This window comes from Sparus aurata, chromosome 4 (assembly GCF_900880675.1).
Source record: "Sparus aurata chromosome 4, fSpaAur1.1, whole genome shotgun sequence".
NCBI classification, from domain to species: Eukaryota; Metazoa; Chordata; class Actinopteri; order Spariformes; family Sparidae; genus Sparus; species Sparus aurata.
This window is the reverse complement of record NC_044190.1, coordinates 30259684-30276009: the sequence shown is the minus strand read 5'-3', so window position 1 is coordinate 30276009 and position 16326 is coordinate 30259684. Positions and strand designations below refer to the sequence as shown.

Here is a 16326-nt window from a genome sequence, read left to right as displayed (position 1 = left end):
AACTCAGAGATGTTGAGGATGAAGGAGGAGGAAAATCGGTTATTCTAATGGCTTACTCTAATGACTGAATGGAGATGCATACCAATGTGTGAAACTAGGGCTGCACAGTTAATTTAAATATTATTGAAACTGCATGGTCAAATTCAGAAGGACGCAATTTTTTGATAACAGGTAACATGTGTGACAAGCAGCATAATAATGAAGTGTTGCAGTGCTGCAGAGACGTCCTGGCCGACATAGAGGGCAATTTTGCACAACAGTTTTATGGCAATATTGGACTTTTGCATCAGTGCAATCAAGTAGGCTGACTCACCAGGTTATTCACTAGATTGGCCAATAATGAAAACCCAAATTGAAGAAATGTACATATACTGTGATAAAAGATTGCTACTGTGAGAGAAACACCGTGGAGGTGACATACAAAGAGAAACGATAAGTGAATAGCCCAACACTGTAGATGTAGTTACTAAGCCTCAATAATGCACAGTTGCACCACAGCAACTGTTGTTATGGTGACTGCCTCCAGGCTTATATACTCTCAGCAAGTATACACACACACACACACACAGTATATACAGTATGAGCGCATGACTGTATAGATATCGGTCACATGATTCAAGTATTCCAGCGGGGTTGCAGACCTCATATCTCTGCTGAAAGTAATTGAATATTTCCTCTCTGTAAGGGCTGCACGGCACTCATGAAAACAAATATTTTTGCCCGTTGCAGGTGAGAGAACCTGACGGTGTGAACGTGACTCACTCACGCTGACGATTGGTGAACTCTTTTCCAACGAGCAACCTCATTTCAAGGCCATTTGAGATCTCTAACTATAGCTCCAGAGCAACAACAAAAAAAGTTTTTTTTATAGCAGCACCATGAGGTTCAACAGTTCAGTCCTGTCCTTTCAACTGACTGCTCACTTTTTTTTTATCACTGGGTTCAGGAAGAAACACACACCCACGCACAATATGTATGATTCACACACGTTATTTCTTGATTCAAACACACAGATTCGACTGTGCTCTGGCCTCCGGGCAATAACCAACAACAGTCCAGGAACATACACTGCTACGTACAGGACATACAGTATGATACACACACACTGTCCAAATATAGATGTGGACAAAAACAATAGAGCAGAATAAACAAGAAAAGAGAGAAACCAAGACAAATCGTCTTCCTTAGTCTTTGTGGCTTCATTAGTATGCAGCAGAACCATACTTTCTTGTTTAATAAGACTACTCATTTTCATACGGACATTATCATTCCTCCCATGAAGCACATCTGTCTCATCTTCAGTCATGTTTCTCTTATTATGCCCTTTCTTTCCCTCTCCCTTTTTTCTGTTCCTCTTCTTCCTCTGTCAGATGTTGTGTGAAGTGACGGTCTTCTCGATGGCAGGTCCATGGTTGGACTGCAGGCACAGTAGAAAAACTCATGAATAACATTAGATGGCTTTCATTAGGAACAGGCAGAAGGCTGAATTAAAAGAAAACACATTCTCTCTCTCTCTTTTTCTCTGCAACCCCTCCTCTTCCTGTCATGCTCTCTTTCTTATTCTGGACTTTTCCCTCTTTTTTCCCCACTAACATGATCGTTTAGCCATGATCGTTCGTTTTCCTGCCCTCCTTGAACAGCAGGGGTGGGATAACAATCAATTTATGGAAATATCTTGATTAAAACCACCAACCAACAATTTGGATTATCAATGTCTTGTTTAAAAATGCAACAGTTAAACGTTTCCTGTATAAATCTTTAATTGACAGCTTTTTTTCTCTTTTACATCACTGGAGCAGTGCCCCTTCAAGACAAGCTGTTCCGCACTGATAATCTGGTCATGTGAGGGTTCACATATCCAGTCTTAAGCACCCTGAACTGTTCACAGAAGTTCAAGGCTGCACTGATAATATCAAAGCTGTTTGATATTTATGATTTAAATTCTGAATGGTCACATCAGTAATTTCCAAGCTGGACAACAACCAATGAGAGAGGCATCCCCTTGCAGCTGATGGTGTTGCAAAGCACTGCTAACATTGTAGCGTTTAGGCTGATGTTAGCAAGCATGCTACTGTTGACAGAAACTTCACATCTCACCCCCAGTTCTCCCTGAACAACAAAAAACCTGCATTGACAATGTCTCAACACACCTCACCCAGACTTGTCACCTTCTGCTTTTGTTTTGTTTTTTTCACTGCAATGTGTTAATTCAGCAAGTTGTTGCTAATCTCCATTTTGTTTACGTCTGCTTCCCCACGTGCGTGCCCAGCTTTATTCTGCGGAGCCATAAAGGCAGAACACCGAAGCCTGCCCGCCACTGCTGAACAGAGTGGTGCTTTCCTTTAATTCAAAATGTTTTCATATTGAATATGTCCGTGTCCCAATTGCACAAAATTCAACACTGCAATACAGTTTGTTGGGTTTTCAGTTATAAACCTGCTTCGTGTAAAATAAATCAGATGAACGGTTCTTGAAATACGCAAGGGACAGACAGACAGCGAGTAATTCTTTGCTTTATAGATACATTTTAAATTGATTTTCTTCTGAAATAATTGGTGGGTGGAGGAAAATAAGCAACATAAACATGTTTCCTTGAGACACTTCATGGGGCTTTTTTCAATTTCACATTTCTGACCTCTACTGACTTAATAAACACCACTAGTCATGATCAACTTCTGAAAAGGAGATATTTTTAAAGATAAAAGTCAGGCACAAGGACATAGACGACGTGACAGAAATGAGTGGAGAAGACAGAAACCTGGAGGAAACACAAAAAGAGGAAAAGAAATAAGGGCATAAAACTGTCACCAGGCAGCAGAGGAAGTGACTGAAAGACGCTGGTTTTTCACATTGATATGCAAGAGCATAGATTTGTGCACCCTCATGTGTGTATATGTGGTCAATTTTGTGGAGTCTATGCTATCAGACACCTAATTAGGCCTACCTCAGCATGTCTCTGTTGGTGTGTGTGTGTAGCATGGTAATTAATTTCCCATGAGTATTGGCCAAGAGAGAGAGATTTAGTTCTACAGTCGCATGAGTGTGTATGTGTGTGTGTGTGTTTGTGTATGTTAATAATTAACGGGGTCCTCCTTTCTGGGCTGTCCGGTCGTGCCTGAGTGAATTTTCTCATTTCCAGGATGAGTGGCCAACACAGCATGGTACGACTCACTCCCATATGACAGGTAATGTTGTACGAGTATATGTCTGTAAAGTAAATAACTGATAAACATTAACATAAATCAACTGCTTTCCTGATGCCTTTAAAATGGTTGTAATACTAGAAAAATATGCTCTTCGCAGGTTATACAGAAACCTGTGCCTGGTGCTTGAGCCACTTCATGTTTCTGTTGATTGTGAAGCAGGCCCTTGTAAAAACTGCTTGGCAGAAAGCCAATTCCTACACAGACTCTCTCTCTCTCTCTTTGCCAACTCTGCCACTGCCGTGTCTCACAAAGTCAATGTGAGAGAATGTAAGAAATGGGTATTCAACACATGATCAACACTTCCTAAAGGGACACTACTGCCATCTAGTGTTGCATCTGTGCTACGACGGTGAAGCCTCCACTCAACCGAGTCACTCAGTACGCTGCCGGCATCCACGACTTCAGCAACACATCAACACTTCAGTTTAGTGTAGATTAGTGACTGGCATGTAAAGCACCGCTGCCAGCATGTGGGTGTGTGTGTGGTTGACTGTGTGTGTGTGTGAGTATGAGAGAGAGAGAGAGAGAGAGAGAGAGAGAGAGAGAGAGAGAGAGAGAGAGAGAGAGAGAGAGAGAGAGAGAGAGAGAGAGAGAGAGAGAGAGAGAGAGAGATGCCAGCTGTGTTGCATCCACAGCCATACTTGAACCCCTTGCTGAGTTCTTAATGGTTGTTTAGAGGATGATTCATTGACACCTGAGGGGACTCACATGGGACGAGTCTCCTCGTGGCTGTATTATCGTGATGATTGGAGTACATATGCATACACACAATATATGGCTTAGGGGGAACATCTACCCTTGAAAAGAAAAGTACATTTTGTTTTTTGTTCCGTCTAAAGCCCCTTTTCAGAAGGCATTAGTGTCTCCAGGTCGTTTCTTTGGTAATAAGCTTTATTTGTAACGCTATTTTAAAGATATAATACGTAGGGATTCTGGATTAAAATGTTTTAGAATGACTAGACCTTTGTTATATATTGAATTGAGTTGTTGAGTTGTGTGCTTATGCACCACAAGTGTTCTCAAGTTAACGGTGCTTTTCATTTGTTGAGTCACATCAGATAGATTTTCATCAGCAAAGGTGCTTGTGCAGTAGTCACCACCGCTGACGCCAGTCTGACCGCAGGATCAGTTGTGTTTATTCACGTTACTCACAGAGTGTCTATCTGCCCCAAACAGCCAGACACTTTATGCGCACTCCAGTTTCAGGCAGCAATCAGCATTACAGTACGTAAACACCCAACAATGAAGGTCAATTCTATGGATCGCTGCTGCGGTCAGGTTGATGAACAGGAGTTCAAGTTTGTTGGACAAATGAAGGGACTTGATATTAGCAGGTACTGATATGTGTCGGAGTTCTTCCATGCAGTGTTTCAGACCTGATCACAAGATTTTTCAAGGCTATTCTAAGACATACCAGAACCCAGTGTAAAGAGAATAAACCAGGAGAAATATGAGCAGATGTGGTTTGATCTCAGTTAAAAGCCCTGACAGCTGAATTTCAAACCCCGAGAATTTAAATTTGACTTGTAAGTAAAAAGAGAATTACTCTTCTGAGTGGGCTGTAATAAAAACATGAGTAACTTTCTTGGTGAAGGAAGATGAAACGGTAGATCCGAAACAAGGCTGCAAGCACAACCCTGCTCCAAGTGAATGTCAAAGAACTCCGGGATTGACATCACACCCGAAAATTTCATTTTCTGTTATATTGATTTTTCCCTGAAGGAATAAACCTCATCGACATTGGTCATGGACAACAACCATGTGAGTATTTCCCAAATGAGCAAATGAGAGAAAGAAATCACATGTTAGTGATTTGACCTCATAAGTTTGGAAAAGGGCTTAAAAAATTATGTTTAATTATTTTGGCTTTTTCGCTTTTTGCCTCTAGGTTTGAGAGAGACATGAGCATTTACAAATAACAGATGCACTGTCTGAGATCAGCGGAGTAATGTGAGTCCACAGGGAACAAACACACAAAGAGACAAATAGTGGAGATATAGAAATTGGTTCTAAATATCAGTTAACAGTCTTCTCAATTACTAATTATCGTATCGTTATAAGCCCTGAAAAAACGATATTGGTCGATACTTAAATTCTGCACTTGTATCAATTGACTTTCATTAATAATGCAGCACTAAGCCTGACCACCCCAGAAAAATGTTTAACCATACAAGGACCAATCAGAAGATAAAAACAATATACACAGATGTTTTGCTGCTTGATGAATACCAAGCTATATACACACACAGTTTACAGTGAATTACTTGGTTGGCAAACAAAACAGCTGTGTGTGTGTGCGTGCATGTGTGTGCGTGTATGTGCGCGCGCGCGCGTGTGTGTGTGTGTGTGTGTGTGTTTCCCCAACACCAATATGTCTTGGGTATCTAAATGCAGCAGGCACAGAAAACTAAAGGGACGTGGAGAACAGGAGGAGGAGGAGGGAAGTGAAGCAGATGCAAGCAAAATAATCTACATCAGGAATGAGGCAGGGTGAAACAGCAGAGCCAGGTGGGACGGGAAAAAAAAAGTGTGTCTGGATGATGAGAGATGAGGAGCTGGTGGGGGAGAAGAAGGGTGAGGTAAAACAGGGCTTACGAAAAGAGAAGTGAAGCAGATGGAAAGGGGGGGGGGGAGGGGAGGAAGACAGAGATGTCAGAAGTAGCAGATGGGAGGATAAATCGAGAGGAGGGAACAAGTGAAAGGAGGAGGAGGAGGAGAAGGTGGAGGAGGTGGAGGAGGAGTGCTGACTTGCCTTTTGAACTGCTCCCCTCCTCTCATCTGCTCCCACTCCTCCTTCTGTAGGCTCATCTAACTGCAACCGAAGTAGCAATCTGCATGCCTCATACACTACTGCACCGGCACACACTTTTATCAGTATATGCGTGCCTGATTGGAGTGTGTGTGTGTGTGTGTGTGTGTGTGTGTGTGTGTGTGTGTGTGTATAAATATGTGAGGAAGAGTGGTGCTGGGTGAGACAGATGAGGTGGATGTCTGACAGAGAGTCATACAGTTTGTGCCAAAAGATAAAGACAAAGAGTGAACCAAGAAAGGGATTGTATTCAAACGCAATCTACTGTGTGTGTGTGCGTGTGTGTGTGTGTGTGTGTGGGGGGGGGGGGGGGGGGGGGTGCGTGTGTGTGTGCGCGCACGTGCATGTGTGCGGATTATGTGTGTTACAAAAAAACGAAGAGCTCTCCAAAGGTGCACTCAGTCAAAACTTGAAACAATGGCTCTTATAATCGAGAAACTTCCAAACAAAACTAACTGATGAAAATGTAGCATGAGGGATCAAAAGCAATCGCTGCTCTGTGCTCCAGTGCCAAGCAAAGTCTTTTGGAGTAGGTGTTGATACAATTGCCTCCAATAATGCTCACAGAGTTTGACTTTTAGGCTGGCAACCAGTCATTAGCCCAAATAAACAAGCAAAACCTCTGAGACTGAAAAATTAAGCGAGAGCAGTGTGCCAAAAACTGCAGTTCCTCAAATGGCCACTTGAAGCTGGATCTGAGAGCGAATCAGTCCACATACACCTCCATAATGTCTACACTATCCAATGAAGGAAAAGGGCCAGAAACCAAATACATTCCTCATAAATGTGGGTAAAGAGCATGGATTAGACTAGAACAGTCGGTAATAATGCTGAATATTTACACATTGCTAGCTAGCCACAGCAAACCTCTGTTGAGTCGATACTTTGGCTGTTTGTGGCGAATGAACACTGACTGTCTCGACAATTTTGCGGTTGGGAGCAAGTTCAGTCTGAATTTTAGATCATCACCGTTTGTTTTACATAACACAGTTGGACCCAATTTTCAGTTTTGAGGAAAATGGCTGTGACATAATCTCAGTCTCCACCCGCTTGTTGGGTTATAGTACTGACTATAACACAACATAACCGTCATGTATTTTTAGTAAGTGGCTCAAAAGGCTGTGTCATCATTTGTGTCGTTCGCCTCATCAGATGCTGCCGCGTTTTTTACTTTATGTTGTCTGGAACGAGTTCAGCTCCTCTCTAACAGGCGCATTCATCTCCCTGAAATTAGAACAGAACTCTCACGTCGAAGCCTGTCAATATTTTCTATGTTCTTTCGGAATAATGAGGATCCCTTGGAAATTGGTTGATCTAACTTTCAATCAAAACTTTCCCGCTATAAATATGACAGAAAGTTCAAGACGTCTTGATGTCTTGTTTTTGTTGTTTGAGCTGATCGGTGGTGTATGTGTGCGTGTGTCTGTTTGTGTGTGTGGTCCAAAGAGACAGTGAGTGAAAGATTGGTGTCAAATATAAAGACTTCATCTGACAGAGATAATGTTGCCCTGCCCCGGTTGCACACACAAACCCGCACACACAAACACACACACACACACACACACACACACACACACACACACACACACACACACACACGACCTGACAAAAGAGCGGAACACTTCTTAGTTCTTCTTTGGTGTGTGTGTGTGTGTGTGTGTGTGTGTGTGTGTGTGTGTGTGTGTGTGTTTGATGTGTTATCTGACCAACAGAGACTGTGTGTCGCCTCTCTTCTACCTCCATCTTTCTCTGGAAATTCCTCTCTTTCCTGTCACCGTTTCAAGGCAAATCTTTTGACTGACACTCTGAAAAGGATTCAGTCTCCTCAGGCTTGTTTACAAAAAATGTTTCCAAACTGCAAGTTAATCAACGACTGTCAGCTGAATTGTGGAAAACAACATGCTCGGATAGCAGTTATGCCTGATGATGAATGTTGTTTTCTTCGTGGTGCTGCAGCAGAACAGCTGACCAATCATAGCCAGAAAATGAGAGAGGCGGGGGGAGAATTCAATCCTTCCATCACCATGGATCAAACGAGGTAAATCTGGATACAGCCGCAGAGACAGAGAAGGCGCTCATTCCTTAGAAAGCTGGTCAGTGGTGCATGAAGCCAAAGAAGCTCGGCTTCCCGAGTGCCAAATTACCGAGATCTTCTGTGTTGGGTGGCCCAAAGAATGTGAGCACCAGAGACTTCTGACGGCCGAGCCAGCTAACTATTGCTTGTTGCGCCCGTCTAACTTAAAAGTGATGGTTTAATCACGTGGCTCTTCTACACATTCCAAAAGTTATCGGACAGAATGGCTCAAATCATGACAGTGAAACAAGTCATTTCGTGGTCGTTGTGACACTCAAATAAAAGCTTAAGGGAAAGTCTTATTGGGCCCCAGTGCATTTCAACACATCGTAATTCCACAGTTTGCCCACTATGAAAAGTGGCTTCTCTTCAGGGGGGCCTGCTCATCACCCTAAATTGATTTACAGCTCTGACGTATTACTTTTTATCTCTCTTTATTTCACTTCAGCTGCATTAATGTGTCGTGTGCAACATGTTTCAGCCATAAATTAAGCTCAAATGTTCAGGTCACTGACACCTCACTGACCACACATCCTGCCGGGCCACAAAACACTTTACGACCACAACATGAAAAACAACTGACATCATCCAACAGGTGGGCAGTGCAACAGGATTAACATCATTAGATATGAAGATAAAAACATTTATGACACGGTGCTCTAGAGGGATGAGACATCCAACAATAACAATCTGCTGCTGATCAACTTCAAACGGACTTCAGGGAAACACGATCCTTGTTTTCTAAATTAATTAGCAAGTAAAGTAGATGCATTTCAAATAATGATTTACTGCATTTGTGCCTTTTGAAATGGCGAGGAAATCTACCCTGGTAAATATTTTTCTTCTTTCTCTGTCTTTGTTCCTCCATTATCTCTCCTCAAACCCCCCTCTGCTTTCTGCGAGTCTGAGAACCTCGAATAGTTGTTTGTTTGTTGACCTCTGGCGATTTGAATCCTGCTGAGAAATCTGTGTGTGTGTGTGTGTTTGTGTGTACTCTCTCAGCGTTTATCACTCATTACTTACATACAGCCTTCAAGGCCTGTAATTAACTTCAGCTTTGATGCCCCCCCACCTGCTCATTTCCTGCACACACACACACACACACACAAACACACGCACGCACGCACACAAATGCATTCAAACATAAAGTAAATGCCTTTGTTGCTCTTGTAATAAGATACAGACACAAAAAAAATAAACTAAATGCACACGCACACACACACACAAAGATTTACACACAATCTTCAACACTCAGTCATGCTGTGAGACTAATTGTGTTATAGTGAAAACAGGAAAACACACTTTACATCTCTGAGACCAATCTCAACCTTGGGCATGTGTGTGTGTGTGTGTGTGTGTGTGTGTGTGTCCTATGTTTGACATTTGACAACAGTTTTCTGTGACACGAACAAATCTGTCACTGATATCAAATCAATAAAAGATGTGCCGCAGACATTTTAACACGCAGGTTGATGAAAGTCGGCAACAAGCCAAGCAGATGTAGTCGTGACACTTATTCAATACATCAAAAAACATGATCATACTCTACACAACTTGGCCTCAGTCTAATTCCACAAACATCCCCCCCCCCCCCCCCCCCCCCACACACACACACACACACACACACACACACACACACACACACACACACACACACACACACACACACACACACACACACAGAGAGAGAGACACACATACCTGTTCTCCCCCCCCCCGGGCATATAGAAACATAATGGAATTCAGCTGAGGCACAATCATTGTAATTTATTATTGATTTCTGTTGTTATAACTCTCTCCTCCTGTGTGAGAGGGTGAATATGTTTTATAGATATTGAACAAATGTCAAGGTATAATGTAAAGACTTGTACAGAGCCGTCCTAAAAACTGTGTTTGTGTGCCAGTGTGTTTGTGAACATAACCTACCACGGAGATATGTGGACTTAATCATAAAGCAGGATATGAGCCTGCCTTTTCTCCTGTTTTGTAGAAACATTAGACACCTTGTGAGATCATTCTGTCATCTTTTGGTTGTTGTAAAAGACAATTTGGCACAAAGATAAAGGTTAACAATAATGGAGGAACATAAAACATCTGCTCAAACTGAAGCTGACCAGTTCGCAAGGCTCTGGCTGAACATGTCTGTATCATGTTCAGACATGATGTCCGTATGTATTATGGAGAACCAACACCTACTCATAGCTTTATTTGGACAGGAATCCAATTGTAAAGGTACAAATTGTGGTCATGGAAACGCTCCATTAGCTCTATATCAGCCCAATCAAAACTGATGTTTGTTCCCCTTCCCCTTTACTCAATTTATAGCGATAATAACGATTAGCTGATTGTTTTCTAAAATGGCAGAAAATTATGAAAAAACCTGATCATTGTTTCCCAGATACCAAGATGACGCCCTCAAGTATCTTTGTCATTCCACTAATTAAGATCTTTTTTCATTAAAATAAAATACTTGAATCATTATTATTATTAATTGATTCTCAAAATTGGAATTGTTTTAATATCTATATGAAATTACACTGCAAGCCCAAGCAGACATCTGCTGACTGATGAATGTTTATCTTGCCACACACTCGCAGTCTTAAATGACAAACAGGCTGTGAAAAGTGCAGCTGGAGGAATTAATTAAAATTATGTAAAATAAACAATACTGCCCTGCTGTCAGTTCATGGAGCAACAATCCTCCACATTTACATTCCTGCAGGGTTTGTTAGCTGTTCTTTAGCCAGACAAAATGACTAAGCTTAAGTTCACATAACTACAGTCCTCTGATGCTGTCCAACACGCAGCTGAGGGAGAAGCATCTGTCTCAGGGGTATTTGGACTGTCGAAGGTAAATAGTTATTAACTTCATTATCAGTGGATAAAGTGGATGTTCTTCAAAGCTACATCAACTGCTTACTGACTGAGTGAGGATGCTGCTTAATGACTCCAAACTTCACTTTGATCAGAGACATGCTGTTTGCCTTCTGAATGAGGCAACAGAAACCAAATGCAGGGATCAGTCTTCATGTATCTATGATGGACCGCATACAGTTCTGTGCTGCCAGCCAAATAAGAGTGTGTTGACGTGTTTGTTTTTTATGCACCCAGTACACAATCTGCTTCAACCTTATGAATATTCAATAAGTCCCAACAAAACATATAGACACATGCAGTAAATAAAACAGAATGAGCCATCCTCCAGCAACATACACAGAGCTGAATTTGCTATTTTGTCCAGAACTGCTGATAACTGACAAGTAAGACAGTACTATATCAATTATTTTTATTAATAACTGATTAATTCTTTAACTGTTTTGTCCGTGTTGAAAGTGACAAATTCAAAGTAACATCTTATTTATAACTGTTTTTTAAATGTGCAATAGTAACATAAATATAGGGATATCTGCAAAGCCGTAACCACAGAATGTGTGATATCTTTCCTTGATACAAGTCAAATCTTTTGAGCAATAGTAAGAGAGGGTTTTTTTTGTTTGTTTTTTTTTTTATTTGAGGAGAGGTTATGCAGGTTTTATGAAAGTTTCAAACATCGTCATGATGTTACTTCGCCTGGACAAACAGTAAATCCATTTTTTAGTATCGTCACACTCATCTCTCATCTTTAATTTCTTGTTTCTGTCATATCTTTTCAGATCAGGGGGTGTCTATCTGCAGAAAACCTCCAAATCCTCTACAACTCTGAGCCAGAGTCCAACATGAAAACATACTGAATCAAGGGCAGATAGATCATAGTGGAGACCACTGATAGCGTCAGATACTCAGTACTGCATATATTTTCAGGTCTGAGTCGTTTTTCCAGTGTTCACACAACGCACACCAAACTGCACATGATCACACCGTGTGGCAGAGGGATAATCCTTTCAAATGGAGCAAGAAGAGACATTAAAGAGAGAACGGTTGCTGCTGGAACTGATAGTGCTCTCTAATAAATTTTACCTTCATATGGAAATCAAAAACTGGACATGAGCTACATCTTTATATTGTCCCAGAGGTTATCTGCATTAATTGCTCTAATTCATCATCTTCCATTTGCTACTGAGGCTCATATACATACTGTATATTGCCCACAATAATTTACCCTTCATTCACCTTGCAGTGCCCGTACATATTCTGTAACTTGTCCCTCTGCTGTTCCAGCCTCATTAAGTCCGCATACATCTGTCTAGGTTGATGAAGCAGGTTTGGCTGCAGTCGAGGAAGCAGCGCTACAGTGCCGCCATCAAGCATCCAGATGGACTAATAACACAAGATCAGATGAAATAGAGGACAAATCATCATATCGAGGCCGATGAAGGATATAACGTACATCTCTGCCATATTCATTCATTATTATTATGATTATATTTCACATCAAGTCAATATTGTGTAGACCATAAAAAAAAATCAAGAAACTGACACATAAAATAACCATAAGAGTGTTTCAATCAAACAAAATAAATATCTGACACGTGAACTTATCAAGTTATTATCAAATATAAAATATGTATAAAAAAGAAAAAAAAGAACAAAAAAAAAGAAAATTGTATGAAACCCCTTACTGGCTTAATATAACCAGAGATATTAAAGAGATAGCACCATGGCATGGTATAAATGGTACAGCAATATCTGTTACAGCAGATCAGTTATCTATTAGAAATTTGCTCCTGGGCCCTCATTACTTAACCTGTCCATCTCCTCTCTGTGCAGTTTACTGTTTCCTGTAGGAAAAGCATTACATGGTCTCAGGTGTTCTGTCTGGTAATCTAACATATGCAGATTATCAGGTTGGAATATGCACTATATCAGTAGGAGTAACTCACCATACAATAAAATTCACATTATGCCCACAATAATGATATAGTCTCGCCATACATGACATCTGCAACACATTGCAAGACAATCATCTCACTGTACATCATGATATGAGTCAAAACTTCAAACCGTAAGATTAGTGGAAAAAAAACAAACATAGTCTTTAAAGCAAGATTTTGACATCGGGCCAATCCTCAAGACAAGACCTTAAAATAAGGCTATAAAACAGGACCAACCCTGACAACAGCTTATGTTGTGTTTGAATTAACCCTATATACCGAATTGATGTTAAAGTTAATCACATAACCAAGCCTGATGGAACTGACCTTGCACTTAGCTCCTCTACTTACAAATCAGCCAAACAGAGCAGCAATTTTCCACATTAATAATGATGACACTGAGTTTTCCTAACAGCGACTCTACAGCAAAAAGCCTTCCACCAAAGTCTCTGCGGAGGAAATTATGTATAAGCATAAGCAAGCATACAAATAGGTTTTCATGAGTGTATCATTTTGACTGCAACCAACTTCGACTTGAAGAGTCACTTTAAGCAGCACCCTAACACTACCTCTGAAACCGTGACAGAGCAATGGCGCCATCTTGTGATCAGTTGAGAAGCTAGCTGCATGTGCTAATGTCAATGTAGGGGGCTAACAATCAAGAGGAATAAACCTCTCAGCTGCACGTAAACACACACAGTCACCAACACTAATAAACCATCAGCTGTAGGCTATATAAGGTATAAAAAGTGTACCTGACGCATACAAGCTGGTAAAAATGGAGACTAAAAATATCAAGCGACATGGGGGTGTGGAAGTCATAGCTGTAGCCGGCCGTTACACAGGAATTCAACAACCGAGCAGCTTCCTTTTCAAAGCAGGACGCTGGTGACGGAGAGGACCGTCGCCTGTCTCACCGTGTGAAGCAGTGATGGCAGACTTCTCTGGACAGTTTGTTGGACACACAGCACGCCAGCGGCTCGCAGGAGTACACCAGCTCTCCTCTCTTGATCCGAGCTGTCGCCCGCAAACCGTTACCCTTCCCCGGACTGACAAAACGCTCCAGCTTCGGTGCCATAGTCGGTTTCTGCCTCCACGTGAACCGGCCAGTGTTTACATCCGTTATGGAAGCCGACGGTGCGTCGTGACGTCACGAGCACGTACACACCCCCCCTGCCTGGTAACATTCTTTAATTTCTTCTTCTTCGTAGAGGATTCGTTTCATGTTATTTCTGGGCACATTTCACGTATAAAAAATCTACTATTAATAAATTCCAACAAAAAAGGTTCAAATCTGAAACACATGGGTCAGTTTTTTGAATGTACACACAGGTTCCAGATTATTATTATGTACAACAACACAGAAAACAATGGAAAATGAATGTAGAATTTATTGTTGGACTATTGAATTACAAAGCATACGTTTTTTTTTATCATCATCATCATCATTATAGATACTATATTATTTTACCTATGGGGTGGCTCTGGCTCAGGGGTAGAGACAGTGTCTTGATATCGCATGGTCGCTGGTTTGATTCCCTGGTCTGCATGTCAAAGTGTCCTTGGGAAAGATACTGAAAGCTAAATTGCTCCTGATGTCACCTTGCATGGCAGCCACCGCCATCAGTGCATGTATGTATGTATGATTTACTCTAAGTTGCTTTGGACAAAAGCATCTGCTAAACGTAAATAAGACTCATTGTCTCTTTTCAGTTTATTATTGATATTACTACAGTATAAAAAGACTGAATATGACTATAATCACCCCAGTCCCTACATATGTGTTTATGTGCATATATGCATGTATGTGTGTGCATGTGTATATGCATGTACACACGTGTGTGTATATATATGTTTATGTCTATATGTATTTTTGCTCTCTCTCTTTTTCTCCCTCTCTCACCCTCTCTTGATGTCTCTCTCTTTCTCTTCACCTCCTTCACTCTTCCCGCCACTCAGACGTCGTACTCCCTACTGCACACATTAATACATGACAGTGCCACACATACAAATACCCAAACATACTTAAACACATACTGTATTCTCTATCTAATCACTATAACCACTCCCGCTGGAGACTGAACACATCATGTTTAACTGTTTGTTGTTGTCTGTATTTTCTGACCATCATCAGCCATTTTGTCTTCCTAATTGTTGTTTAGTGTCTTTTCTTTTTGTTTGTTTTTGTGTTTTTGTTTGCTTGTTTGCTTGCCTTCTTGCTTTTGTTGTCCTGTCTGCTCTAGTTTGCTTGGTAAACTTTAGCACCAATAATAAATAAATGATGAGTCATGAATTAATTGAACCAGGGTTGGCACCCAAAAAAAGATAGCATTAGTTTTAGGAACATGTCATAATCTGTTAAGTGTAGATATACAATTTACGTCTCCTGATAGAACTAGCTTGAATGTTTTTTTAAATTAATAATTTCACTTGTTTATGTGTGATGTCTGATTGTTGTAAATTGGTTTTGGTAATAAGGATTAGATAAAGATTGAATAAAGATAAAGATAAAGTCTATTCACCCAAAATGAAATCTAACAGTTTTGAAATAAACTAATAATAAAGTTGCCCATGGGCCATATTTTAAAATGTGTGATAACCATTAGCAGCTCAGTGACATTTAGAAATCAGCAATAAATACACACAATTAAAACACCTTCTCTCATCCTGAAATCCTGAGCTGGGACTGACTGCACTATAATGAAGCTTACATGACACAGACGAGCTTCGTGCTTGCCTCTTTACATTTGATCCTCCCTTACTTGAAGGAATTCAATGCGAGATTCAATAATTTATCATGTTGCTTTCCAGGAGAGAACATTTTGAAGTTTTACAGAGGACCAGTGTATCCTCCTAGATCAGGGGTCAGCAACCTTTACTATCAAAAGATATTTATATCTCCCTCCCTCACCAAAAAGTATCATTGTTAGTCTACCAAGATTATTAAAGGGCCTAAATGAGCATTTTCACATGTGGCTACACTACAGTGGGCTGCTTATGCTTATTAGTAACTAGATCTTTGCATTTCCATTACAATAATACCATGTTTTGGTGCCTGGAAAAAATTATAATGTTGAAAAATAACCATGATCCGTTTCTATGACGGTTGCCGAGGCAGAGGGGCAGAAGAGCTGCAGGTTGATGACCCCCATCCTAGATCGTTACCAAGGTTACCTCAGTATGCAGCATATAATTGCAACTACACAACACACCACAGTAATAGAACAGCTTCTGAACCCACAGACTTTACTTCAGGCAAAATGAGCAGTACATTTTAATGAAGATGAAATATTTCTGTCAGGTGCCATCGTCCATGGCAAAGAGTAAACTGCAGTTAAGTTTGTGATTTACAGAAGATTGAACAAACACTGGGCTTATGTTTCACTTGATAAATGCATCAGATCTAAATGTAATACAGCTCAGACT

General features: G+C 40.8%; 1 protein-coding gene across 1 annotated transcript in view; it reads right to left on the bottom strand.

Moving 5' to 3' along the window:
• The window catches only part of smyd3 (SET and MYND domain containing 3), an 81413-nt gene extending 67368 nt beyond the window's left edge, over nt 1-14045 (bottom strand). The window contains exon 1 of the mRNA XM_030413421.1: nt 13818-14045. Within this exon, the coding sequence (XP_030269281.1) occupies nt 13818-13978 (161 nt within the window). The 5' untranslated portion in view covers nt 13979-14045. The remainder of the gene's footprint in view (nt 1-13817) is intronic.
• Nucleotides 14046-16326: the final 2281 nt, after the last annotated feature.